The sequence below is a fragment of the Peromyscus leucopus genome, chromosome 17 (genome assembly GCF_004664715.2).
Source record: "Peromyscus leucopus breed LL Stock chromosome 17, UCI_PerLeu_2.1, whole genome shotgun sequence".
Taxonomy (NCBI): domain Eukaryota; kingdom Metazoa; phylum Chordata; class Mammalia; order Rodentia; family Cricetidae; genus Peromyscus; species Peromyscus leucopus.
In genome coordinates, this window is record NC_051077.1 from 45,964,382 (window position 1) to 45,983,082 (window position 18,701).

At 37.0% G+C, this 18,701-nt stretch overlaps 1 protein-coding gene across 1 annotated transcript in view; it reads left to right on the top strand.

Annotated features, from left to right (window-relative positions):
• Nucleotides 1-18,701, top strand: part of Spock3 (SPARC (osteonectin), cwcv and kazal like domains proteoglycan 3) — a 355,708-nt gene that overhangs the window by 162,677 nt on the left and 174,330 nt on the right. Inside the window, 1 exon segment of the mRNA XM_028881034.2 lies at nt 16,827-16,941. Within this exon segment, the coding sequence (XP_028736867.1) occupies nt 16,827-16,941 (115 nt within the window).

Consider the following 18,701-nt stretch of genomic DNA (forward strand, 5'->3'; position numbering starts at 1 on the left):
CCTTGGAACTAGATTTTTAGTTTCTCATTTCCTGGTACTTGAAGTTTCTCTTTTACTGAGGCTTGGGGGTGTAAGCCTCAAGGGTTAGGGTTAGGGTCTTTCAGAGCAATAGATGGAGAAAGAATCTAGCAAAATTTTAAACCACCAGAGAGGTACTTTCCAATAGCAATATGTAGAATCACATAGACAAAGAACAATGGGAGTCAAATGCATGTCTTAACTGTAGCCACCGCTCAGTAGCTTCTTTTTAGAGCAGTGGTTCTCAACCTGTGGGTCATAATCCCTTTGACAAACCTTCATTTTTACAAATATATACATTATGATTCATAACTAGCAAAATTACAATTATGAAATAGCAATAAAATAATTTTATGGCTAGAGTCACTACAACACGAGGGCTTATATTAAAGGGTCGCAGCATTAGGAAGGTTGAGAACCACTGTGAGGGTGAGAAAGCCAAGATGATGGATATTAAATAAGCCAGTCTTACACCATAGAGTGGTGTAGCCCATGAAAGGTGGGCTAGGTTTGCCATCAGAGAATGTTATAGGCCAGTCCAGTACTTTCTCCCTCCACATGTAATCTCACTGTCACTTTCCTGTTTTCCCAAAATTATGAAATAAGTGAAATACTGGCCCATTCATTGTCTTACTATGAAGGAATTCTGATTTTTCTATAGTCATTGCAGGATCAAAATGAAACATGGCTTACAATTTCTGCTTTTCAGCTGAAGGCAGCAAGAGAGAGAAGGAAAAAATAATCACCAGGAAAAAACAGATGCTAAAGGCTTCACTTGTTTCGTGAAGAAAAATTAGCTTCTACTGGTGTACTATTCTCCCCCTGACTTCTCTCCATTAGTCTTTGCCAGAAACGGTCAGCAAGTTGCATTTTATTTGCTTTTTTTTTTTTTCATCCAGTACAATGACTCATATGTTAAATTGCACAGAATCTGAGCCATTGTGTTTTCTCTACTTACTGGTTGTGAAAATGAATGGACCTGTCCTATTAGATATTACAGTACTAGAAAGCATCCAAGAGGATCGTCTAGTTTCCTAGCACAGTCCTCCTAGTGAGGTATAAGGATTTTTCCAAGTTCATTTCACTTGACTAGAGAAGATTCTCTTTGAGCTTCTGGGGACCAAATGTTCGTTTTACAGAATGGTGCTGTATTGAGCTTCAAGCTATGACTTAAGCTCTTGAAAAACAGCATCAGATGGTTAAACCTTATGAGAAAAAGTCTTTGTTTACATGACTGAATGAAACTCCATTTAGCCAAGACAAATGTTCCTATGGTGGTTTCTATAGACTCAACCACAATCACAGTGCATATGGAATTCTTGAGTAATAACTGTAAAGGTTCCAGAATAATCTCTAGGAACTAGACAGAATTTTTTTAAATATTCATTTATATTTATTTTTATTTGTGTGAGTGTTTTACCTGCATGCATGCCAATACATCACATGCCTACAGTGCCACAGAGTTCCTGCATATTAAATCTTGAAGCATTCAAATGAGTGTTACTGGGTACAACACTTTTTGCCGCTCAAATACAAAAACTTATGAAAATCCTGAAGAATTTCTTTTTTTAATTTAATTAATTTTTCTGAGAATTTCAAAAATTAATAATGTGTTTATATCATTTACACCCCTACCTCACCTCCAACTCTTCCTGTACCCTTGAACTTCCCCTTAAATCCTTGACTTCTATAATTATTATTAGACACACAACCCGCTCATCTGTATGTGTTTAAGGCTGACCACGTGGGATTGGATAACAGGTCAAGATACTTACCCCTGGAGAAGATAGATTCATTCTCTCTCAACAGCTAGATATTGCCTATGAATTTTTATCTAGGGTGACGCTTTATAATAGTCTTCTGATCCATGTCGCTATGGTGACTGTTTTTGTCCTTATTTAGCTCTTGTCTTTTGTTTGTTTGTTTGCTTTTGGTTGTTGGTGCTGATTTTTGGTTTTTCAAGACAAGGTTTCTCTGTGTAGTGCTGCCTGTCCTGGAATTCACTCTGTAGACCAGGCTGGCCTCAAAATCAGAACAGTGTTGGGATTAACGGCATGCACCACCACTGCCAGCTCAGTTTTTGTTGTTTATAACATTTACCTTGTCTTTGATTTAGTGATCTACTTCTTCTATGCTTTCTTCCACTCACTGACAGTATGTCTGCCATGAGACCTAGTCTGCTTGTGAGTCCTTCCCCTGACATTTGTTAGCCTCATTGACCTTCATTCCCTGCTTCACATCAAGTTGGGTTATCTTTAGTAAATTCTGTTTTCCTGCCCTGAGTTGTTCTAGTTATTTCATTCAGATTTTTGTGTTTTCTTCTACTTTGCTTAGTTTATTCCTGCTCTCTCTGTATGTTCATGTGTTTATTTGGATCCTATTTGAGTGTTCTGAATTTGTTAAGAATTTTTATAATTGTTCTGTTGAGTTGCATCTCTCGAATTTCATGTAAGTTATTCTTCTTAGTGAATGTACTATGAAGCTAGATATTTGTGGGGGGAGAGCACTATCTTGGTTTACCCTATGATGTGTATTTCTGTGATGGGTGTAGGCAGTTAGTGCAGGCTGGTTGGCTTTGGGAGGAATCAAAGATGTAAACTAATGCTGAGGGGCCCAGGTGTAGTGTGGGGGAGGGGTGGTATAAGGAATGGAGGGTGTCTGAAGACACTGCTGGAACAATTATGCCATGTAGGGTGGGACTTAAAGAGGAACCAATGAGGAAACAGGGTAGAAGATAAGAGACTTACACAAATAAAACCAGATGGACCACATGGGGAAAGCCATGATAGGAAGAACTAGAGAAAGAATGGTTATAATTGCTGGTTAATGCATGGCATAAGATGGCTGTGTGTGGGAAGTAACTTATGAGGTTGTCAAGATAACAGAAAGACCAGCTTTGGTGACTATAGTATGTGAGATTAGGAGGGAGCAGGCTGGGGACCATGATGGGTACTTACTCACGAGCTAGTGCTGGGAGACCTCAGAGTGCAATTGTACTATGTTTTACATTTGACTGAGTTTTCTGCTTCTCTGAGATATTCATTGGGGGAAATATATTAATATTCACAAGCTATTAAAAGATTTTTAAAAATACCTGGAAACAAAGGAGCTTGATTTCTCACTGAGATAAAATTTATGCAAAATAACATGCAATTATTTTGAATATATAATTTTATAAATTTTATTATATGTTGATATATGTATTAAAACATACTTGAATCAAGATAAATATACTTTCTTTTACTGCCCTGATATATAGCTAGTGCAGTTTTTAATCTTCCTATTTCCATGGTGTGTGAGTGTGTGTGTGTGTGTGTAAAATATCTAATGTTAGCAGTATTTGATCAACTCTGATCACAATTTCCAATTAATTAAACCCACAAAAGAGTTTTTCTGTTGTTTCATACTGTATAATTAATAGCTAAGCTTCTTTGATGTATAGGGCAGAAACATTAAGCTCTAAAACTACAGGTAAAATTATTTTTACTCAGCCACTTCTAGAATTGGTATATTAGGTGGAAATTTTCATCATGCTTCTGTTTGAAGCAATATTTGAGTGATAACACACCATTAACAAATTCAGTTTTATTAATGGAGATAAATATATATACTTATGATGAAATTTTGTCATTATTTGTTTTGTTGAATAATAGAGAAATATGCAGACAAGTGAACATTACAGATTTCTATTGATTATCAGTTTTGCTAGTAAGAATCTACTTTACAAAAGAAATTTCATTAGTATTGATGACATTAAAAATTTGGAATTTATATGAAACCTTAAGATAAAGAATAATAGAGAATTAAATACAATATTATACTAACATTTCCATCCATTGTCATTTCAAGTAGAATAATAATAGAATGAAATTCTGGCTTATAATAGCATTTGGAATTTTAGTAACAGATATGCCAGTAATCAGTTATATATCTTTCACACTTATAAAGCAGGACATTTTTGTAGCTGGAAGATTCAGAACATCCCAAAGTACATTATTGAAGCAATGTTGAGTCTTACTTCTTGTCAATTAATACAGAATTACACCTGAATTGGCTAATAGTATTGACTTCCATGACCAGCATGGCTTTGGAATGAACCTGACTGGGACCACGGGGAATAATTGACAGGAGATAACCTACAGAAAAGCTGGGTTTTGGTGGTCTATGCACTGACAGAGATGCACCAGCAGCACAGGAACTCTGTACATTTATTTTATACAGCTGAAGGAGGAAACGCCATTGTGAATCTCTGTGTGGATTCTCTTCAGGAAAGCAGTTGCAGGCTGCTGTCATCTAATCCAAGAGAAGGAAACTGTGGTTGATACTTTCTGCAAACATAGTCAATATCCATACTCTAATCAAAGAGATGGCCATACTTAATCAAGGAGACAGCCTTGCTATTCTCCAGAACCAGGGGAAGGTCTTGCATTCCTGTGGGTCTTTTGCAATGGAGTCCTTGACATGATGGTACTCGTGTCCACAATACAGGACTTTATCTGTTCCCCACAGTAGATTTCTATGCTCAATATTTGTAATGAGGAAGTTAAAGTGAGTGGAGATGGGAGTGGAGGAAGGGCAAGGGTTTGAAATTAAGAAAGTCACTCCAAAGACTTGTATCTGCATTTAATTACATTTAATACTGCAAAATAGGTTGTCAAAAACCTAAATAAGTATCAGGCATTGGCTCTCTTTTCAATGATACTCACTCACACTGCCTGACATTAAACCATCTGGCAAGTTTTTATAAGTTCCCTAGAAATCATCCCTTCCTTTTAATTCATAGCACAGAATTTTACTGAAATGCGCTCTTAATTTTGACATGGGTGGTTTCCAATTTTCACTTTTTTCTTTGATATTCATTGTCTCTTTGGTCTGTTGATTAATTATATATTTAACTACTCTCTTGTATATATTTATATGTAATTAATCTCCTTTCAGTGTCTAAATGTTTATATGTATAATAACCCTATCATAAGTGGCTCCTTGATCTCTTCTAGAGTGTAATGTCGGTTCTTAGAACAGATTTAATTTACATCCCTTTCTTCATTATTTCCCATGTGTTATACTTAATTTTACCATGAATTACACATTAAGAGATAATTGTCATCATTCCCATTGTTCTTTTAACAGACATAGCTAATAAAGTTATCAAACCTGTACATCCTTCTTTCTGTGTTCTCTTGCATTTCTTTCTTTATTGCAATATCTGTAATTCTTTTTACAAGTGGAAACAGAAGAAGATTTCCTTTGGGATGTATATTTTCTGTTAAAAATTTCTGTCTGCACTACTCTAAAAGGGGTAATTCCCTTGCATCTGCAGTTCTTATTTAATTATTCTTTTTTCCTTTGTACAGGAAGGATAAAATTGCCATTAGCTCTCAGGTCTACAACCAGTATTTGGTTACTATCAGCACAATTCTTTTATCTTTTACTGTTTTAAGTTTCACATGTGTTTAGGCACTGAATTTATTTTTAATAATTTTTCCACAGTTCCTGACTGAATTCATTGAAGACCAGTGATGTCTATTAATATATTAACTGAATCTTAAATTTCTTTTGAATACCAGAAGATCTATTTTAATATTTTATGTATATCTTTTAATTATGCACTTATATGTTTTATGTTTAAGCAAATATTTAAGAAATTAAAGATAATTAATCATGTTTTCCTATTGTTAAGAATGTTTTATTTCTTGATAAATTAATTTTTTATTAAGTGGTGGTTCTGGGGATAGTTGGGGAAAGTGCAGTGAATATGATACAATGTACTTTAGGAATGTCTCAAAATGAACAAAAATAAAGAAAAAAGCTAGAGCTAAATAATAGCATTACACATTCTCAAAATAAAAAATAAATATATTAAAACTCTATAATATACACTTTTGTGTTGCACTTTTCATGATTTCTGCAAGTGTTACATTTATTAACATTCTTCTAAGTGCTGCTGACAAGAAATATTGACATCCTAATACTATTTAATCTCCCAGTGATTAAAATAGTGATTATTTTGTATATATTTATAATAAGATTAAATACTCCAGAAATTACAGATAAAGAACTGTCTTAAAATAGTAATCTTCTTGAAGTTGTTTATGATCTATTAAACTTAAATGCCTAGGCTTTTAAAAATGTTTATTTTTAAATGTTTAAATTGGGTAATTCCAACACTATTTTTAGGTAAGAAATAGCCATGCTATTAGAATTCTAATTTCTGTTGGTACTGCTAAGTCTCAAAAATAAGTATAGCTCTAATTTTGTAACAAAATAAGTTTTGTTAAAATTTATCTTTTCTGAATGCATTTCAGCTTCCATAGTCTAAGAAGGTTGCATTAACCCAAACTTAGTAAACATTGAAATCTCCCTTTTCTTTTTCTCTTTTAATGTATGTTAACGAAAAAAAAAAAGATTTCATTCAGCGATTCTATTTTTTTATGTACCTGTGTGTAGAAATGATGTGTGTGTGTATGTTTGTGTGTACAGTTCATGCCCTTGAGTATAAATGTATGTGGTGCACCTGTGTCCAAGCTTACAGAGGCCAGAGGAGGACATTTGGCATCTTCTTCTGTCCTCTCTGCCTTATTTTCTGGGGTTTGGTCCCCCATTGAACTTGAAGTTTTCTTTCCATTTTGGCTGGACTGGCTGTCAAATGAGCGTGAGCATGTCAGATTTGAGTGTCTCTGGCTCCCAATGCTGAATTACTAGCAAGGACAGCCATGCCTGGCTTTTCATGTGGGTGCTGTTGATCCAGACTCAAGTCTTCATCCTTGTTCAGCAAGGGCTCAGATCTACTTTACTGAGCCATCTCCCCAGCCCGGTCAAGAGTGCTACATGAACTGAAAACACAAAGCAGTTATTAATTTTATATTTTCATGGTCTCATGCACAATAGCCATTAGATATTGTCTAAAGTCAATATGAACAATTATTAACAACCCTGTCACTCTCACTAAGGGAAAAATCTGTAGACAAAAACAGCATCTGTGAGTTAGATATGTTTTATGTAAGCATGTTTGTTAAAAATTAGTTTTCTATTTTAACATTACAAAATCTAATCATTCAAATCTAATCATCTTACAGTATGGGAAAAATGAATCTTCAAAATGATAGTGATTGGCATTGTAGATTTTCATAGTGCCTTGTCTTTTGGTTGTAACTAACCTCTAGGCAGCCTGTTGTTTATAGCTCTTACAGGGGTTATATTAAGGCCTGTCCAATAGTTTAAATAACATTCAGTGTTCTCCTGAGTCATACATGAATGGGAGCAAAAGGTAGGGTGCTACAGGTTTCTTGATTTTTACTGAACCTCTATTCTCTAAGAAGTGATAAATTATGCTACATGGCAAAGAAAGGCAGAAGGAGAGACATTGTCTGGAAGGGTCTGCTGATGCATCATGTGCTTGCAAATTCTAGTGACAAGCATAGAAATGGCACATAAGTGCATCTCTATGGAATGGAATCCATGTAGAATAGAATGGTAAAAATAAATCCAAGCACTCCCTGGGCAGAGCCATGCTGTGACAGAATAGAGGGAAAATGAGGTGGTGAGTTACCAAAAACCAAGCATGTATAAGGGAAATGATCCTGTCACCAAGACAAGAATTGATGAACAATGTCATTTCAGAAAAATGCCCATGAAGAATAAAATTTACCACAGAGCAAATGTCCTGAATCCCTAGCAATGAAGGTACAGACAGAATAAGGATGTTTCCCACATACACTTACTTTTGCGGGAGATATGAAACATCAGATTTAATTAGAAAGCTTGATGCATAAAAGTTCTACTTTAGAGAATCATCAGAAAACAGAACAGGCCTGGTGGTGGTAGTAGCGGCGGTGGTGGCAGCGAATACCTTTAATCCCAGCATTCTGGAGGCAGAGCCAGGCGGATCTCTATGAGTTCAAGGCCAGCCTGGTCTACAGCATGAGATCCAGGACAAGCACCAAAACTACACAGAGAAACCCTGTCTTGAAAAAAACAAACAAACAAAAACAAACAACAAAAACAGTACTAGATTAGAAGTCCCTAATTTCCCATAGAAAAATACTGAAATGGAGCATAAGTTAGTCTGTGAAGTGCAAGAGGCCCAGCCAACGCTTCAGTCCACTGAGTTCTCAGTACCAAGGTATTACTTTTAAGGTGTTGGCTTTTGTCTTTTTATTATTATTATTAAACATACTTTTTTTGTCCAGCACGTTTTTATCAAAGTTTTCCCTCCCTCATCTCCTCCTAGTTCCTCCTCAACTATCCAACTTCCTGCCTACCCTCTTAGAAAATAAACAGGAAAAAAAAATATAATAAAACAGTACACTCAAACAAGAAAAAAATCACAAGAAATACATAGGCAAGTGCATGCATGCACACACACACACACACACACACACACACACACACACACACACACGAAAAACCCCAGAAACAATGATAAATAAAAGACAAGTAAAATTTAAAAAATTCTCAAAGTATTATAAGACAAAACAATCTCCAAAAATGCCATCGCGTTTGTTGTGTGTTAGCCCTCTACTGCCGGCATGGGGCCAGCACTTAAACAGGTTTTGTATAGGCAAGGAGACTCCTTTGGAGAAAACTAGTTTGTCCTTTGAAGTGGTTTGAAGTTGGAGGTAGCTTCTGGGTTAGGGATGGATGCTCATGTCCACTTCCTGTCCTAGTGCTGGGACCCCATCTGGTTTGAATCTCTACAGGCTCTGTACATGGTGGCACAGTCTCAGTTCATATGTGCATCAGTCTTCTTGTATGTGAGAGGCACTATTTTCTTTGTGTCTTCCATTCTTACTCTCCTTTATAATCTTCCTGTCTCCTCTTCTATATAATTCAGTGAGTTTTTTTCTAGTTGTTTTCAAGACAGGGTTTCTCTGAATAAACCTGGCTGTTTGGGAACTGATTTTGTAGACCAGGCTGGAGTTGACTGCCTCTGCCTCCTGGGATTAAAGGTGTATGCCACCACTGCCTGGCCTCCTCAGCAAGTCTTTCACTCTCTGCAAATTGTCCAGTCCTGGGTCTGTATTTGTTCTCATCTCTTGCTGGAAGACGTTTCTCTGATGCTGGCTGAGAAAGACACTGATCTATAGATATCATTAGGAGTTGTTTTATTGCTCTATTGCTTTAGTAGAAAAATATTTGATCTTCCCTTAGATCAATGGCCTATCTAGTCCCCAATTCTCGTACACCTAATCAGTATCAGGCATGGATTCTATCTCTTGGAGTGGGCCTCAAATCCAATGAGATAATAGTGGTTCACTCCCACAAATTGTGCACTGCTATTTCACCAACATATTGTGCAGGCTGATCAGAATTGCAAATCAAAGAGTTTGTAGCTGGATTGGTGTTTACCTTTCTCGTTTGATAGCATACAGAGTACCTTTCAGTACCATGAACACTAGAGTCAAGAACCCTAAGAGTCAAGGCTCCTTTTTGGGACCAGATTTTTTTTCTCCATGTTCTACAATATATGTAAGTGTTGTCTTCGGCAATGGGATCTTGCCATCAATTTGTGGAGAACAACCGATATCCTCAACAATAGCCTGAGATATTTAGGGCTTCCGTTTGACCATCCATTTGACCAATAACCCAATAATTCAACCCATTGCTGGCAATGTAAGTTTCACTCGATAGTGGAAAAGGTCTAGTCAGGATTTTCTCACCCATGTTGTTTGTTGATTCCATTCAGATTTCTTTCATGTATACAAATATTATAACATGCTTCTGCTATAATGGGTTTCCATATCACTCTTCAAATGGCCTTCAGTGTTCGCTATTCCTCAATGTGTTCCCTCCCTTCCCTCCCTCTTCCCTACTCCTCCTGGTTTAATCCTCCAGTTTTGTGTCTCAATGGTGATATTGTTTCTTTTTTTTAAGACCAATTATACCAAATGTGTATACTATGACACTTTTGATGCACTGAGAATTCGGTGCTCAGCTATATATTATAGTACCAGGGCTGATGATATAGTTTGGTGATAGGAGGGAAGGTTTGGCTAGGTGTATGGATCTGCATTCTGTCCTCAGCTCAAAAACAGAACCAAAACCAAAACCAGCTCACATTCAGCTTTTGATCTAGCGCTGGGGCCGGGCTTCTCATTCTTCTCTTGCTTTGATGTATTCTCTTATGGACTGGATCTTTTCTTACTAACATATTTGCTTTCATTCACATTCTACCTCCACTGTCTCCCATCCTTCCCCACTCAGACAGTTTTGCATTTAACAGGTACATTAGGTCTAATCATTCAGTTTACCAAATTTGAGAAGAGATAGGAGATTCTGGATTGAAAAATAAGTGATGCTGGTAAAAGAATAAGGAGAAATCTACACCACACTTGCAAAGAAGTTTAAAGGCTAAGTTGGATTTGTTGAAAATACAGGCATGCTTTGTGAACCAAAGCAAAATAATAGGAAGTGTTAAGTCCTCAAATTAAATCACATACATAAAAGTGATTATTCAAGATTACAGTGAAGAAATGAGCTAGCTAAAATCATCCTAGCAGATCTTTAACTGGATGCTTGAAAGGAAGCTATCAAACCTGATACCAAGTTGATAGCCAACAATATGTTGTAAAAGAAGGAGATGACAGGGATTCACTAAAGTAAATGGTGAAATAGCTGGGCATCCTATCGAACTGACCAATTCAAGTCTGCGAGTATCAGCAAGTGGTTTGGTTCTATTAATGTTGTAACTTCCAGAATAAACTCCTAAGCATCTGTATTGACATGTGCATGGTTTTTAGGCTATAACAGAGTGAGCTCTAAGAAATTCGGATGGCTCAAAATCACCCTTACAGACTTTAATTATTCTTATGTTAAATGCTGTCTGTTCATTTAATTCTTTCTGTCCATTTTTGTCTAATTTAACATTTTATTAACACTTTGTGGATTTCACATCATGCAACTGATCCCACTCATCTCCCAATCTCTTCATATTTGCCCTCTGCCCTTGCATCCTCCACCACAAGATAAAACAAATTAAAATTTAAAAGAAAAGGCAAATAAATAAATAAAGAAAGAAAAGAAAAAACGTTGTCGTGGAAGTTGTAGTGTAACACGGTGAGTCACACAACATATCCTTTTAGTCCATACATCTTTATTTACAAGTGTCTTTTGTAATGAGTCATTGGTCTGGTTTGAGCTCTCTAGTTTCTGTCACATTACCCTCACTGGGACTCCTCTTGGATATGCTGTTGTTGTCCTGTGTCATGGAGATCCCAAAGCTTTGTGTCTGCAGGACTGGTCCCTTCACATGCTCCAGCAGATCATAGATGAAGTGGGTGTTGGGATGGGCCAACTCATAGCCCTTGTTCTGTGCCTGGATGGTTGCTGTATTGGTCAGCCTGCCAGCTCTTCCCCATCCTAACCACCAGGGTGAGCTCTCCTGCATTTCCAAGGCTAGTTCACCTTATGCAGCAGGCAGTAAGAAGAGGGGTCAGTTCTCTCATGGCTGGGTGTAGGTTCAAGCACACGTACATCACCTAGGCCAGCTCTACTGTATTTCGCAGTGAGGTTCAGGAGTCACTCCGCCAAGTGCTGCAGCTGGGAAGGGGAGGCTTCAGCTCTCTTGTGCTTGCTCTGGTAACCTCAGGGCCAGCTCTCCGGCCTGGCAGAGGTGGCAAGGGTTTGGGGCTTCTCTTCCTAGCCTGTGCCACAATATGGCAGATGAGGGGCAGGACCAGATCTTTCACTCTCAAGCTCTCAGGTGGCTCATCTGTGCCCCATTCAATGGGTTCAGCTCTTCGGAGCTGGCCCTGTTGAGGTGCAGAACCCACTCTCTGATTGTTGTAGCCCGTGAGGTTCTGGGCCAGTTCTCTTACAGTGTTAGAGCCAGTGGGAGGCAGGGCCAATTCTATGCAGCCCTAGCCTCTTGGGCTTAGGTGTTAATTTCCTGTTCATTTTTGCTGATATACATTGTACCTCTTGCCAGGTAGTGCTTTGTATGTGTACAATTGAATGTAAACATTTTTCATAATTTACCTTGTGTGTTTATTTTCTCATAATTCATTTCTTCATTACAACATTTGAATGTACAACTCATTCTTGCCTTCTCTCCCTGTCTCTCCTTTTCCATATTACTTGTGCTGAGGATCATACCCAAAGATGTATTCAAGTTGATCAAATACTTCAACATCAACTGCACATTAGCCCTTTCATTTCACTAAACCAAGTACAAAGTTGCAGATGAAAAGCAGCAGTCCAAGAGACCAGGGCCCCTGCTCTGAGTGTGAGAACAGAGATCTCTCTGATGGAGGACACACACAGGCCACAGAAAGGCTTTGGGGAACTCGAACACACATTCCAGAATTAAAAAATCTATAGAGGAAGTGAAGAGATGGAGCCTACTCTGAAAAGCTGCATTTAGAAAGTGGAAACAGAGTGGAGAATAAGACCAGAGACTAGGGGGAACTTCATCCAAGAGACTCAAGGCTGGGTCTGCCCTCACACCAACCTTGAGAGCAGATCAGCTTCTAAAGGGAGAGATGGATGAGCGGGGAGAGACAGTGATTTAAGAAACCCCAGGACTTTTTAAAAATGTTCCAGTACAGACTGCCCAAGATAAGCATAACTGGAAGATACTTTAATCCAAATAAGAGTAAAAGGACCACCATACATTTATTTTTGCTTTTGAGACTGTATTTTAATCACAACATTCCTTCCTTCCCCTTTCTCCCTCAGAAACCTCCCTTATACCTCTCCCCTCTTTCCTTCAGATTCATTGGGTTATATTTTTTTTTTTTTTTTTTTTTGGTTTTTCAAGACAGGGTTTCTCTGCGTAGTTTTGTGCCTTTCCTGGAGCTCACTTGGTAGCCCAGGCTGGCCTCGAACTCACAGAGATCCGCCTGCCTCTGCCTCCCGAGTGCTGGGATTAAAGGCGTGCGCCACCACCGCCCGGCTTTAAATTATTATTATTATTATTATTTTTAGATTTATTTATTTATTATGTATACAGCATGTTTGTCTGCAGGCCAGAAGAGGGCACCAGATCTCATTACAGATGGTTGTGAGCCACCATGTGGTTGCTGGGAATTGAACTCAGGACCTCTGGAAGAGCAGTCAGTGCTCTTAACCTCTGAGCCATCTCTCCAGCCCCATAAATTATATTTTAAAATTACACAAGACCTGTGTAAGAGCAATCCAACCAAAATGCCAGCATGGACTCAGGGAAAGCCTATTGAATTCCCACCTTAGCTGAGGCAGAGCTATAGGCAGTTAGTGATCATTAAAAGATAGTCATTTTCTCCCAGGGATATGGCTCCTGAGGCTGCCAGTGCTCCTATAGTTAGCCACACTCACTGCACATACAGAAAGTGCTGCACTGAATACAGTGTACAGTAGGGTGAATTTTTTTCAGAAATAGTACATGAAGTTGGGAAGTAAGAGTAGCAGTGGAAAGAGGAAGGATTTGGAGGAGGAAATGAGAGGTTGCTTTGATCAGAACAATATATGCATGCATGAATTCTGTAACAAAACTTTAACAAATGAAAATAAATTTCACTCACAATGAGATATTATAGATTTATTGTATGCAAAATGTAAATCAAAATTACGAGGTATCACCTCACTTTAGTTTGAATGGCTATTATGAAACCAAAAATAACTAATAGTAGTAAAGATGTTCAGAAACAATACCATAAAAGTAGTTGTAATATTACAGAATTCAGTTTGGAAATGAAAATATCTGTTGTGGAATATTAGTTTAAGATGTGTTATATGTTTATGCTATGGAATATTTGTTTAATGATGTAAATATGTGTTACATTCTTTTATGTTGTATTTGTTTAACTCTGTAAAGCTGTGTTACTTTGCCTATCTAAAACACTTGAGAGTCTAATAAAGAGCAGAACAGCCAATAGATAGGCAGGAGAGAGAAATAGGTGGGGCTGCCAGGCACAGAGATTAAAGAGGAAGAGCAATAAAAGGAAAAGGAGAGGAGAAAGCCAGAGCAAGCCACCCAATCACACAACCAGCCACAAAATAAGAACAAAAGAAAGCTATATAGAATAGAGAAAGGTAAAAGCCAGAGGCAAAATTAATGGTATAATTTAAGCTAAGAAAAGCTGGCTAGAAATAAGCCAAGCTAAAGCGGGGAATTTGAAAGTAAGATGAAGTCCCCATGTATTTATTTGGGAGCTGGGTTGCAGGCTCCCAAACAGTTAAAGAGTTAAAAGTCCCTAAACATAGATTTATTATATGGTTTATGCTTTCAACTTCTGAGCAAAAAAAAAAAAAAAGTGCATATATACACATTTACTCTATTGACCATTTTATTTATTTATTTATTTATTTTTGGTTTTTTGAGGCAGGGTTTCTCTGTATAGTTTTGGTGCTGTCCTGGATCTTACTCTGTAGCCCAAGCTGGCCTCGAACTCACAGAGATCCGCCTGCCTCTGCTTCCTGAGTGCTGGTATTAAAGGCATGTGCCACCACCGCCTGACCATTTTTTAATCTTAAAGTTAGAATTTTCAGAAATTTATGTTGTTGGATTATTATGTTTATGTATTTGTAAGTATACTTTAAATTCATATTTATTTGAACTTACTGGTTATCAAAACAGATATTGATTGAGGTGATCGTATAAATATAGCTAAATATTTAATATCTCCAGGAAGTCAAATTTATGTTGGATACTTTATGTCAGCTTGAGTTTAATCTCATTTTAAAATGAAAAAGTAGCCGGGCGGTGGTGGCGCACGCCTTTAATCCCAGCACTCGGGAGGCAGAGCCAGGCGGATCTCTGTGAGTTTGAGGCCAGCCTGGGCTACCAAGTGAGCTCCAGGAAAGGCGCAAAGCTACACAGAGAAACCCTGTCTCGAAAAACCAAAAAAAAAAAATAAATAAATAAATAAATAAAATAAAATGAAAAAGTTTAGTACCAAACCAGATGCTTTATTGAAGGGTATTCAATTTTTCCAAACAATTTTTTGTATTCTAAAATTTTTTAATTACCTGGCTTTAAAGTTTATTCATGGAATATAATTTATTACTTACCACCTTTCATAATTGATTTCTCTCAATTTTGTCCTGCAATTAAATTGCACACTTGATGTCATCCTCATTTGTGAAAACCCACAGTCCAGCCCTCCCAAAAACATATAACAAGACAGTTATCACTAATCAGAACCAGCAATAATTACTAAACATAGCAAAAATAAGATAGACAAAATTGACAGCCATTAACACGACCACCTGCTAGTGAGTCGACAGATGTATTGCGGTATATTCATGAGATGCCATATTGTTCATTGGTACAAAAGGTTTGAGTAGTAAATCATGCTATATTATTTTTATAACCTCTAAAATATTATACATCATGAAATAATCTAGTATCAAAAGACTACAGCCTTATTGATTCAATGAATATGAAATCCAGAGACAAATGACTAATACTATATAGAGGGAAATAAATAGAAGATATTCAGGAGTTTAAAATTGCTGTGGTACTAGCACACTGTAAATACATTGCAAACTATTGATTATAATCTTTAAATATAATATTTGAATATGTATATTCATATCTATATTAATGTACCAATAATTTTTGTTATAAATGTCAGTACATTATGTAATATTGGTATTGGAAGTCATATAGAGACATAGTTGCTTTCGGTGGTATGCAGAAGCAATCCATAGATGAAAACACTGCATGTAAGGTTCTCTGTGATGCACTCAGCTCACACAGTAGTGATGCTCCAGACATTTTTTTTAGTATCCAATGAGTTATGAGTGATACTGACATATTTTTCTTTATCATTTTATTATAGCAACCAGCACATGTGAAAGGTAAACAAGGCTAATAGCCATCATTTTCCATCAACACAAAATACAGCAGTATGACACCACCTCTTATTTCTGTCTTTTCTATACTTAAGAACAGTTTTAATCTTTACATTTGTGCTTTACTTGTGAGCAGGAATTCCTGGAAAAAGGATCTGTGTCTTCAAAGACTGAATAGCTGATTAAAACTAGGGTGATGTGGGGAGTTGGAATGTTTCAGGTCCAGAGGCCAAAAACTGTAGAATTGCTTTCCCTCTCTGTCAGAAATAACATCCTTTGGCTAATGGATAAAAAAATCTTCTGAGATCTATTAACTTTTGTGAACCACTAGCTTGCTTCAAAAGCTGAAAAGGTTATCAGACAGCATCTCGGAAAACTTTCTGTTTCCTGTTCTAACCACCTCTCTAATATCAACAACAGTGTGTCTTCAACTTGCCTTGATTTCTGACCTCACTTGTTTTGTAACCTGTGAAACTGCTTCCATGTTAGAACATAGTATTCAGGATAATGTTTTTTCTATTTTCTCAGGCCATGGTCATTCAAAATGGCTCTCCCTTTTGGTGATAGTTAGGATTTTTACACCTACATTTTCCACACAGAGCACCTTGTGAATGTTAGCTTCTGAGCTGATTAGGTGATACTGAACCCAGCTGTGATCAACTCCGAGGTAGGAATTAGACGCCTCTCTCAGTAGAATAAAAACATCAGGAAGGCTTGCAGATGAGTACAATAAAATTCCATGACTACGCTGAAACGAGAGTAGGACAAGAGAAAGTGATGGGTGTGAATATGAACAACGTACATTCTTTACATGCATAAAATTGTCAAAAATGAAAAAAATACAAGGTGAAATTAAAATTTCATAATCTAATTAATGATTATGCAGAAACATTTAAATTTTCTCTCTCTCTCTCTCTCTCTCTCTCTCTCTCTCTCTCTCTTCCCCTCTTTCTCTCCCTCTCACTCTCTTGCTTGCAATCTTGCTCTTGCTCTCTTGCCTTCTTTCTTGCTCTGTTTTTCTCTCTTCTCTGTAGCTTTAGATCCAGCTAAGGACCCGTGCTTAAAGATCAAATGCAGCCGCCACAAAGTATGCATTGCTCAAGATGCTCAGACTGCACTCTGCATCAGTCACAGGAGGCTCACACACAGGTAAACACTTTGAAATTAAATCCTACTAATACAGCAGTATTATTTGCCACAGTATGAATATTTACCAATATTTTGATATTTGATAAAGATATTTGTTTAAATGTCTCAAGAATCTTGGGTAGTATAGTCATGAGAGAAATGGATTAAATATTGCTCTCAATCAGAATTCCTAGGATTTAGGTAGTTTTAAGTCTATGTATACAAAGCTGACTTTGTAAAGATTGAGTTAACATACTTTATCTGAGTAGAAACACTTTTTAAATTTAGAGACTAATTGCAATTTGCATACCTCTATAAGTGAGATGCATTGAAAACTCCAAACTAGACCACTCTACGGGTAGAAAGACAGTTTATTGTCTTGGGGATGGGGACTTCTGGAGCTACCTCAGAGAATAGAGACCAGTACTTGGTGGGAAAACCTTACTAGTCTTATTGGTAAGGTTGCAATGGGAGGAGACTTGGGAATCAGAACAGCCTGAAAATTCGAATAGGGGCTTTGATCTATTGCAGTCTGTTTGGGTTAATAAGGAACCAGATGCTCTTTGCCTAAGATAGTTGACCATGTGGGTAGATAGGTAAGTAATGATTTCCCTGATAAACAGATAGGTGCCTCCCCAGATTCCTGTGGAATGCTGAGTTTAGGTATTTGTTTACCCAATAGCAATACTCTGTTTATCAGTCAGAGGTCTGCCTGGATTCGGGCTAGGCTGTCAAGTCGGCCATTGTCAACAGCACTGCCATTTTTAGACCTAACTTCCTCTGCTTATTATCTATCTATCTATCTATCTATCTATCTATCTATCTATCTATCTATCTATCTATCTACTATCTATCTATCTATCTATCTATCGTGAATCCTATTTTTGCTCTTCTTTTATAAAAGTGGGATAATTTAAGTATTGGTCTTTAAATTAACAAAGGAACATTGCTACTAGCATATTCTCAGATGATAGTTGAAATGTCTGTTTTAGTAGACTTGCATACAAATATATTAAATACACAGGCTTCTCATCCCAGCTACTTGAGAGGTGAGGCAGAAAGAACAAAAATTGTATACTTGACTAGGGTAAAAAGTGGAGTTCAGGTCCAGCTTTGACAACTTACTAAGACCTTATCCAGATTAAAAAATAAAAGAAAGACCAAAGCCAAAACTTACTAGTAGGGTATGTAACTAGACAACATGAAAAAAAATTAAAAGATATACCAAGAGATAGAGAAAAGAGAACAGTAGAAAATAAAAATGGGTTACATATCCATCAAAGGGCAAATATTTATGTTTAAGTAATGTCATTAATATAAACATATAAATATATGATAGCTTTTATACACTGAATGGATTAGAAATTTTTATTATGTCAAATATGCAATGCCAGATACTTAGGGCCAAGGCAGAGGGAAATAAAAATATCTATAAACCTCATAGTATGCCTTCAGATGTACGCATGTTATGTTGGTTGAATGACTGCAAGAAATTAAAGAGACAGTTTTAAAAATTTTGAAATCACATGTGTATGACATCAGTGTGCCAGAGAAATTCACAAAATGAAAGAATGGAGTTACCAGTAACACATTGCCTGTCAATCATGACTTTTATGTTTTAATTAATAAAGAAATGGCAATTCCCCAGGCTCGGCATTTTGTTATTGACCTATTTCCTTAGGATCCTAAAGACATCCTGGCTTATCTGAAGCTTTTATACTTATTCTTCACAATTGAAAATGCTGGTATTTGATGTGCAAAGTTGGGAGTAGAATGGAGAT